The sequence below is a fragment of the Doryrhamphus excisus genome, chromosome 7 (assembly GCF_030265055.1).
Source record: "Doryrhamphus excisus isolate RoL2022-K1 chromosome 7, RoL_Dexc_1.0, whole genome shotgun sequence".
NCBI lineage: Eukaryota > Metazoa > Chordata > Actinopteri > Syngnathiformes > Syngnathidae > Doryrhamphus > Doryrhamphus excisus.
In genome coordinates, this window is record NC_080472.1 from 652,916 (window position 1) to 663,385 (window position 10,470).

At 41.0% G+C, this 10,470-nt stretch overlaps 1 protein-coding gene across 3 annotated transcripts in view; it reads left to right on the plus strand.

Annotated features, from left to right (window-relative positions):
* apba2b (amyloid beta (A4) precursor protein-binding, family A, member 2b) overlaps nucleotides 1-10,470 on the plus strand; it is a 49,524-nt gene that overhangs the window by 20,708 nt on the left and 18,346 nt on the right. For 2 of the 3 annotated variants that reach the window (XM_058078748.1, XM_058078750.1), the window contains exons 4-6: nucleotides 5,748-5,828; nucleotides 7,679-7,718; nucleotides 9,841-9,986. In XM_058078748.1, the coding sequence (XP_057934731.1) occupies nucleotides 5,748-5,828; nucleotides 7,679-7,718; nucleotides 9,841-9,986 (267 nt within the window). The remainder of the gene's footprint in view (nucleotides 1-5,747; nucleotides 5,829-7,678; nucleotides 7,719-9,840; nucleotides 9,987-10,470) is intronic. The other variant, XM_058078749.1, reaches the window with a different exon arrangement.

The following is a 10,470-nucleotide window of genomic DNA, read 5'->3' on the forward strand; positions in this document are numbered from 1 at the left end:
ATTACTGCTGCTTAAATACTACTTAAATACTGCGTTGGTGTGTTAGCATTACACATCAACAGCTATTTGGCTACACAATAGCAAATAAACTAAATAAACTAACGAGTTCACCAAGATAAGCAAATTCACCGAGCTCCCGATCTCATCCACATAAGTCAATTCATTCATTCATTTTCTACCGCTTTTTCCTCACACGGGTCGCGGGGGTATGCTGGAGTCTATCCCAGCTGTCTTCAGGCGAGAGGCGGAGTACACCCTGGACTGGTGGCCAGCCAATCACAGGGCACATATAGACAAACAACCATTCACACTCACATTCATACCTATGGACAATTTGGAGTTGCTAATTAAACTAGCATGTTTTTTGAAATGTGGGAGGAAACCGGAGTACCTGGAGCACCATCGGCCATCTCTGTGTGGAGTTTGCATGTTCTCCGCGTGCATGCATGGGTTTTCTCTGGGTACTCCGGTTTCCTCCCACATTCCAAAAACATGCTAGGTTAATTAGCGACTCCAAATTGTTTCATAGGTATGACAAAGTTGTAAGCCACAAACCTACCACTTCCACACGGAATGGGAGGAGAAACTTTCTCAGTCTTTTTCAGTCTGCATTCATTGTTATTATGTAATAACAAGGGATGTCTCATCTGCATGCTACTGACCTCACAACTAGGAGACCAGGGTTCGATTCCACTCTCGGATATCTCTGTGTGGAGTTTGCATGTTCTCCCCGTGCATGCGTGGGTTTTCTCCGGGTACTCCGGTTTCCTCCCACATTCCAAAAACATGCTAGGTTAATTAGCGACTCCAAATTGTCCATAGGTATGAATGTGAGTGTGAATGGTTGTTTGTCTATATGTGCCCTGTGATTGGCTGGCGACCAGTCCAGGGTGTACCCCGCCTCTTGCCCGAAGACAGCTGGGATAGGCTCTAGCACCACCCCCCCCCCCCCCCCCCCCCCGCGCGACACTCGTTAGGAAAAGCAGTAGAAAATGAATGAATTATGAGTAGGATCTCATCCCCAACCTGGAGATGACCTTTTTCCCAGGCAATAATCCTGGACCCTGACTTCATCCCAGCCACTTCATACTCGACTGCGAACAAACCCAGTGAGAGTTGAAGATCACGGACCGATGAAGCCAGGATCACATCATTTGCATAAACCAGACATTGAATAAAGCACCCACTAACACAGATTCCCTCCGTGCCCTGACATGCGAATGTACGGTAATAATTCTATGAAGTTAAAATGGCTGACCCACTTCTGGGCTGATAAATGAGTACCACAAAGCTTGGCCGTGCAAACCACGGTAGTGCAGGTACTGCAGGTATCGGTATGCATTGCTGACCGTAGTCCACGTTCTCTGTTTACCATCCGGCTTAAAGAGTCTGAGCTAGCGTCTGTGTGATTTTGTGAGCATGAATTCATCAGCGCTATATACGTGTATTTATTCATCTCTATGTGTATGAGTCGATACACAAAAGCGGGGACAACTCAAGGTAACAGGAGCGAAAGAGGATTACGGCAATTTTCTAAAGAAAGATGAGAAACTGCTCCTTGCCACAAATTTCCTCCATCATACTCCAAGGCAAGCGTCGCTGCCAGAGATCCATCAAAAAGATGGATTATGCGTAGCATTACTGCAGTTTTCCTCCAAGCACGTTTGGATCTCTTGTCGATACTTTGTCTTCTTTCCTTTTGTGTGCCTTCCTCGATACAAGTACTCTTAGTACATTTCGAAGTATATTATTCATTCATTCATTTTCTACCGCTTTTCCTCACAAGGGTGGTGGGGGGGTGTTGGAGCCTCTCCCAGCTGTCTTTGGGCGAGCCAGCCAATCACAGGGCACATATAGACAAACAACCATTCACACTCACATTCATACCTATGGACAATTTGGAGTCGCTAATTAACCTAGCATGTTTTTGGAATGTCGGAGAAAACCCACGCATGCACGGTGGAGAACATGAAAACTCCACACAGAGATGGCCGAGGGTGGAATCGAACCCTGGTCTCCAAGCTGTGAGGTCAGTCGCATGCAGATGAGACATCCCTTGTTATTACATAACCCTACCTTGCGCTCAATGCAGCCAGCCATGAATGCAGACTGAAAAAGTTTCTCCTCCCATTCCGTGTGGAAGTGGTACGTTTGTTCTTTTTGCCCACTCCATTTGAAATCCTTTCCTAAGTTTAGAAGAAATTATTTTGACGCTAACTGGTTAGCTGCACGGCGAACGAGTGGTTAGCTCGCAGACCTCACAGCTAGGAAACCCGAGTTTGATTCCACCCTCGGCCATCTAACGCTAACCACTCGACTGCCGTGCTGCCCGATGCTAATTTATACCACAAGCAATTTAATAGAGTAATTCTAATATATATAATGTACTTAGGGCGGCATGGTGGTCGAGTGGTTAGCGCGCAGACCTCACAGCTAGGAGACAAGGGTTCAATTCCACCCTCGGCCATCTCTGTGTGGAGTTTGCATGTTCTCCACCGTGCATGTGTGGGTTTTCTCCGGGTACTCCGGTTTCCTCCCACATTCCAAAAACATGCTAGGTTAATTAGCGACTCCAAATTGTTTCATAGGTATGACAAAGTTGTAAGCCACAAACCTACCACTTCCACACCGAATGGGAGGAGAAACTTTTTCAGTCTTTTTCAGTCTGCATTCATTGACTGTGCATTCATTGTTATTATGTAATAACAAGGGATGTCTCAGCTGCATGCTACTGACCTCACAGCTAGGAGACCAGGGTTCGATTCCACTCTCGGCTATTTCTGTGTGGAGTTTGCATGTTCTCCACCGTGCATGCGTGGGTTTTATCCGGGTACTCCGGTTTCCTCCCAACATTCCAAAAACATGCTAGGTTAATTAGCGACTCCAAATTGTCCATAGGTATGACAAAGTTGTAAGCCACAAACCTACCACTTCCACACCGAATGGGAGGAGAAACTTTTTCAGTCTGCATTCATTGACTGTGCATTCATTGTTATTATGTAATAACAAGGGATGTCTCATCTGCATGCTACTGACCTCACAGCTAGGAGACTAGGGTTCGATTCCACCCTCGGCCATCTCTGTGTGGAGTTTGCATGTTCTCCACCGTGCATGCGTGGGTTTTCTCCGGGTACTCCGGTTTCCTCCCAACATTCCAAAAACATGCTAGGTTAATTAGCGACTCCAAAAACAACCATTCACACTCATTGTGTTTTCATTCTTCGTCATGCAAACTGGTGAAAAAAATCTTGCATATATAAAAGTCTGCGCTTTCTTTGTATCACACCGTACTGAATCTCACTAACAACAACAGCTCGGTTTCAGAACACAGTGAATACTAAATCAGCTTTTTGGCAAAAGAGGCCATCCATGTCCAATCGGTGGTCATTAATGTTCTTGTTTCTTTGGATGTTTTTCTTTTTTCTTTTTTTTCCATCTCTGATACGCCAGTGAAGATCAGGTTTTACTGGCGAGCAGGTTGAGTAGTGCCCGTAACGGTTGAATGTTAATAAGAGGTGTGCACAGCCAGAGGGGACTAAATATAATCCTTCCCCTGTGTGACGGGAGCGTTGGCTGCTTATTGCCATGTGTTTGCCTGGGAGACGGAGCCGAGTGAAGGGCGAGTGAAAGACGTAATTGTGAGTCACTTCTTCAAACCATTTGGTACATACTGATTATAGGACCAAGTATGAAAAATAATACCGTTTATATATATATATTGCTAAAGGAAAATAATACATTCATTCATTCATTTTCTACCGGGCAAAACTGATCCCTGCTGGCACCTCTTCTTATTCCCTGGCACAGCAACGATGCCACCTACTTTACAGAGTCCATTTACAATTTGTTAATTTGTGAGAGTCGTGGTGGGGTTGTTGGAGCCTATCCCAGCTGTCTTCAGGCGAAAGGTGGGGTACACCCTGGACTGGTCACCAGCCAATCACAGGGCACATATAGACAAACAACCATTCACACTCACATTCATACCTATGGACAATTTGGAGTCGCTAATTAACCTAGCATGTTTTTGGAATGTGGGAGGAAACCGGAGTACCCGGAGAAAACCCACGCATGCACGGTGGAGAACATGCAAACTCCACACAGAGATAGCCGAGGGTGGAATCGAACCCTGGTCTCCTAGCTGTGAGGTCAGTAGCATGCAGATGAGACATCCCTTGTTATTACATAATAACAATGAATGCACAGTCAATGAATGCAGACTGATAAAGACTGAATAAGTTTCTCTTCCCATTCCGTGTGGAAGTGGTAGGTTTGTGGCTTACAACTTTGTCATACCTATGGAAAATTTGGAGTCGCTAATTAACCTAGCATGTTTTTGGAATGTGGGAGGAAACCGGAGTACCCGGAGAAAACCCACGCATGCACGGATAGAACATGCAAACTCCACACAGACATGGTCGAGGGTGGAATTGAACTCAGGTCTCATTGCTATGAGGCCTCCGTGCTAACCACTCGACCACCGTACAGCCATATTTTCAACAATACAGTATAAAACCTGTTTACGACCTTGTATCAGAGCCCTCTAGCCATGAAATAGCACCCCTATAGTCACCGTTACTCTACTACCAGCCAATATAGTAGACATTCATTCATTCATTTTCTACCGCTTATCCTCACGAGGGTCGCAGGGGTATGCTGGAGCCTATCCCAGTTGTCTTCGGGTGAGAGGCGGGGTACACCCTGGACTGGTGGCCAGCCAATCACAGGGCACATATAGACAAACAACCATTCACACTCACATTCATACCTATGGACAATTTGTGCAGCCCTCAATAGTGTTGGTTGTTAACCAAAAAATGTGTTAACTGGGGCGGATTTTAACCAAGGTTAGCATCTCCACACAGAGATGGCCGAGGGTGGAATTGAACTCAGGTGTCATTGCTATGAGGCCTCCATGCTAACCCTTCGTCCACCGTACAGCCATATGTTCATCAATACAGTATAAAACCTGTTTACAACCTTGTATCAGAGCCCTCTAGCCATGAAATAACACCCCTATAGTCACCATTACTCTACTACCAGCCAATATAGTAGACATTCATTCATTCATTCATTCATTCATTTTCTACTGCTTATCCTCACGAGGGTCGCAGGGGTATGCTGGAGCCTATCCCAGACAAAAAATAAAAATTAATTTAAAAAAGTAAAAAACTAAACTAAAAGAAACTAAAATAAAATGAACTAAAATTAACTAAAATAAATTAAATTAATCACTTAAATTATATTAGGAAAGCAGGAAGTGAACAAATGTAACAGTTGCTGATTGTAAAAGTACAATCATACAAACAAACACAAAATTAATTAATTAAAAAATAAAAATAAAAAAATAAAAACCTTAAACTGTATTATGGAAAGCAGGAAGTGAACAAATGTAACAGTTGCTGATTATAAAAGTACCCGATGGAGGGGTAGGATTTAATAAGCTTTGCTTCTTCCTACTCCTTTTGGACATGTGGAACTGGGAACTGATTATGTGATGCATTCAATTGTAATCTGATGCATGTTTAAATGAAATTCAACCATTACCATTAATTTAATACAGCATTTGAACAACAGACACTTGATGGTCCGGCATAAGCTAACGCAGCTAAAGTGCATGACAGTCAGTAGGCTAAGCTAATAACCCGAGAAATCATTGAATTAATAAGAGTTAAGAGTTAAGACACTATTGTGTACTTCCTGTATATTTCTTCCCTCACAGATGTTTGTTTTTGTTGTCCGACCAGGTGAACAACGGTGCGGATCAGCCGAGAAAACAGCAGCGCTCCGATCTTAACATTCCACTGGAGAACAACAACGTACCAGACGTAAGCTCTTTTTTTTTTTTTGTTGTCTTCTGTGATGCCGGTGCAAATCTGTCAAGGTCATTGGGTCGACCAAAAAATGGGCGTGTGGATCAGATTTTCCCACAACCTGATGGCCTTGGTGGTCATAATTTTTTTTTTTTTTTTTTTTAAGTGAACAGGCCTAGTTACGGCCTAGTTATGATGCTGCAACAAGATTTATTTATTAAAATACTAAATTATTTATCCGTCCTTCCCAGAAATGTGACGGCAGGATCAATCAACAACCATCCGCGCTCAGTCGCTAAACTTTAGAAAATAGCGGAGGAGTTTTTCCTCTTTCCGAATAGAATCTTTCCGAATGACTTTTCCCGAAAACAATGATATACATGGAAAGGAATATTCCAATCTTGTCTACATGCGCCGCAATAGTCAATAGGGCATGCCCAGTAAAATGTAAACATCAACATCACGTGATACCGACTTCCCTGAGTTTTTCTTTCCCTTGTTGGAAAAACTCCGTATTGCCAGTTTTTCCTTTGTCCAGTCTTGGAATTTAATTTGGATCAAAAACAAACTTTCCGCAGCGGCCAAGTGCCGATTGCTGACCTCCATTTTTAAAAGCGAAGAACGTCCGGATCTGCGTGTTACGTCGTATCTGAGCATGCGCTGAAAGAACGCACCCGGGATCAATTTAAACAGGAAAAAACGAAATTAAATCTTGCTAATATTTGATATGTTTTATATAAATATTCATTCATTCATTCATTTTCTACCGCTTTTCCTCACGAGGGTCGCGGGGGTGCTGGAGCCTATCCCAGCTGTCTTCGGGCGTAAGGCGGGGTACACCCTAGACTGGTGGCCAGCCAATCACAGGGCACATATAGACAAACAACCATTCACACTCACATTCATACCTATGGACAATTTGGAGTCGCTAATTAACCTAGCATGTTTTTGGAATGTGGGAGGAAACCGGAGTACCCGGAGAAAACCCACGCATGCACGGGGAGAACATGCAAACTCCACACAGAGATGCCCGAGGGTGGGATTGAACCCTGGTCCCCTAGCTGTGAGGCCTGCGCGCTAACCACTCGACCACCGTGCCGCCCTAAGTATATTATATATATTAGAATTACTCTACTAAATTACTTGTGGTATAAATTAGCATCGGGCAGCACGGCGGTCAAGTGGTTAGCGTTAAACTTAGGAAAGGATTTCAAATGGAGTGGGCAAAAAGAACAAACGTACCACTTCCACACGGAATGGGAGGAGAAACCTTTTCAGTCTGCATTCATGGCTGGCTGCATTGAGCGCAAGGTAGGGTTATGTAATAACAAGGGATGTCTCATCTGCATGCGACTGACCTCACAGCTTGGAGACCAGGGTTCGATTCCACCCTCGGCCATCTCTGTGTGGAGTTTGCATGTTCTCGCCTAGACCACCGTGCCACCCTTATATAAATATATATTTTCTTATTAAAGAAAAACTGGACTTGTGAATGGCGTATAGAAGGGTTTAGATTCTGTTCCACAGATGGCGCTAATGCGCACCGAAAGTTGCTTGCCAACCGCCAATAAACAACAGAAGAAGAAAAACAACATAGGTACAAATAAGCACACTTTACAACATAAGAACTCAAAGACTTCCACCAAAATATGGTACGTTTATATATTCATTCAGATTGGGACTTTTCTTTTGGAATGAAGTACATATAAAGGTTCAATTCCTTCCGTTTCAGCAAATAAGCCAAATACAATTGGAATATTTGGGTCCATGTATACGTGGCTAGCAGCCTAGGCTTAGTATAACTTAGTATAACTAAAAGCCGTTACAAAATGAATACTAATATTATTGTCTTTTTGTTTTTCTAGACTAGCAAAAAGGTTGCAGCATTCCCCAGCTTTGTTGACGGTAAGTTCAACCGGAAGTGTTACAAGTAAGGATGTATTCACACTTGGATAGGGGTGTCCAAAGTGAACCCTAGGCCCATTCTAAAAAAAATATAAGCAAGAAAAAAAATAAGAAAATTTAAAAAAAAAAAAAAAAAGGAAAAATCAATAATTTTAAAATAATAAAGTCAAAATATAATAATAAAAAACAAACTAAACGACAAATAAAGTCGTAATTTTTTGAACATTTGTGGAAAGGTTTAAATCAGGGGTCTCAAACGCACGGCCCGTGGGCCAAATGTGGTCCGCAGCACACTAGTTTGAGGCCCCCGCCTTGATATGAAAGTTTAATGTTAGTTTGATATGGATGCCGTGTGGTATCATGTACCCAGAAAAAATTATTACGTTTTTATATTAATGTTCATGTTAAAGGTTAAATAACTGTTAATAGTTATCCTCCCTATCCGTGTGGAAGTGGTAAGTTTTTGGCTATTTGAAAGGAAATAACTTGAAGGCTACCGTTTAGGTCGCTAGCTCTGGAGTTTGCGAGTTAGCATGTGTCTCAAGACACTGCAGTTGCGCAATATTTTAAATAAAAAAAGTATAAATGTGACTATAGTCGTGTTTTGTCATGTCTACAGGGCTCTAATAATGCTTTGTTCATTTTAATATGAAAAAAAATATTTGTCTACCCACCAACTATATGTGGTTTCTTAAGTTTTTATTATTTGCCGTTTTATTATTATTATTATTATATTTATTTATTTATTACTGATTGATTGATTTTCTTTATTCTTGATTTGTTTATTTATTTTTCATCTTATTTTGTGCAGAAAAATAAAAAGTAAGATATTTGAGAACAGTGGAATTTTTTATCTGAGCTTTTATTGTAGAAAATCGAAACCAAAGCAAAGTTTATTTTTTCTGTTTTTAATAAATGCGTTTTTTTGTTTTTTTTGTATTTATTGATGTGTAATTCTATTTATATATTTATTTTTGTATTTATTTTTAATTTTTGAATCTTGTTTTTTATTTTTGTATTTATTTTTGCTTTTATTTATTTATTTATGTATATATTTTTTTATTTTTGTTTTTATTTCCATTTATATTTATTTTTGTGTATTTAATTTTTTGATTTTTTTTTCTTTTTATTGTCACTTTTATTTATTTATTTATTTATTATATAAAATATTAATATTATATAATATTTTAATATTGTTATTATTATTATTATTATTCATTTTCTACCGCTAATCCTCATGACGGTTGCGGTGCGGTGCTGGAGCCTATCCCAGCTGTCTTTGGGCGAGCCAGCCAATCACAGGGCACATATAGACAAACAACCATTCACACTCACATTCATACCTATGGACAATTTGGAGTCGGTTTTTTTTTTTGTTTTTTTTTGGAAAACCAGTCTTGCCCAGACCCTAGCTCCAGTGGCCCCCCAAGTAAATTGAGTTTGAGACCCCTGGTTTAAATATTATGGGAATAAAGTCATAAGAATGGTGACTGCAATAATAATGCAATAATCGTTCGGGTTCCATTGAAAATGAATGGCGATGTGACTTGCCAACATGTAAGCATTTTCTGTACACGACACGCATTTTTTCCCCTTGAATACGCTTTGGGTTGTTTCATGTCACGCCGTTTTCTGATGAAATTCAGTGTATTCAAACGCCTGGCGTGCCAAATTCGGTACAAACTACGAGCTAGCATGATTGGTCGTTGCTAGCATGACATACGCAAATAATAAATGTAGTGTTTTCATCAAATAAAACTGCAATATTACAGCAGTTTTTATTACAGCGCTGACACAAGCGAGATGAGCAAGTGGAGGGAATCGTGCCCGAGTCACATGACCCTATGAGAACTGCGTCAGGTGTCTCCAAATCCATCCCACGCCGACCTACTTTTGTGCTACATGCGTTCCCATCCAGGCTCCCTTTTCCATCACGCCTCCATCAGCTCCCCCCCGACCGGCGGCCATCTTGTCGCTCACACAGTCTGTTATCGTTCTATCTCCATGGCGCTTGGCTGCGTTTCACCACACCCACACCGAAGTTGGCTTCCTGTTAATCAGCATCCTCTCTCTCTCTCTCTCTCTCTCTCTCTCTCTTTCTCTCACTCGCTCCCTGGCCCAGTACCAGGACCCTGCGAGCCAGAAGACCTGATTGATGGGATCATCTTTGCTGCTAACTACCTGGGCTCGACTCAGCTGCTGTCTGAGAGGAACCCCTCCAAGAACATACGCATGATGCAGGCCCAGGAGGCAGTCAGCAGGGTTAAGGTACTCAAAGACACACTCGGGAAATCAACATACAGTCAACCTCGGATATATCGGACTCGGATATATCGGAAATTTATGGAGGACCAAAACTGCCAAAATAATAAATAAATAAATAAAAGTGAAAATAAAAACAAAAATGAAAAAAAAAAAATATAATTAAATACACAAAAATAAATATAAATGAAAATAATAAAAAATATATATATACATAAATAAATAAATAAAAGCAAAAATAAATACAAAAATAAAAAAAACAAGATTCAAAAATGAAAAATAAATACAAAAATAAATGTAGAAATAAATACAAAAATAAATATATAAATAGAATTACATATCAATAAATAAATAAAAGCACTCTGCTCTCATATGTATTTATTTCATGCTGCAGACAATGTCAGCTTGAAATGCAGAAGGAAAAACTATTCAAATGAGGGGGCGGTCCTACGTGTGTCTTGGGTTGAACTGTTCGCCTATTGGTTGATCG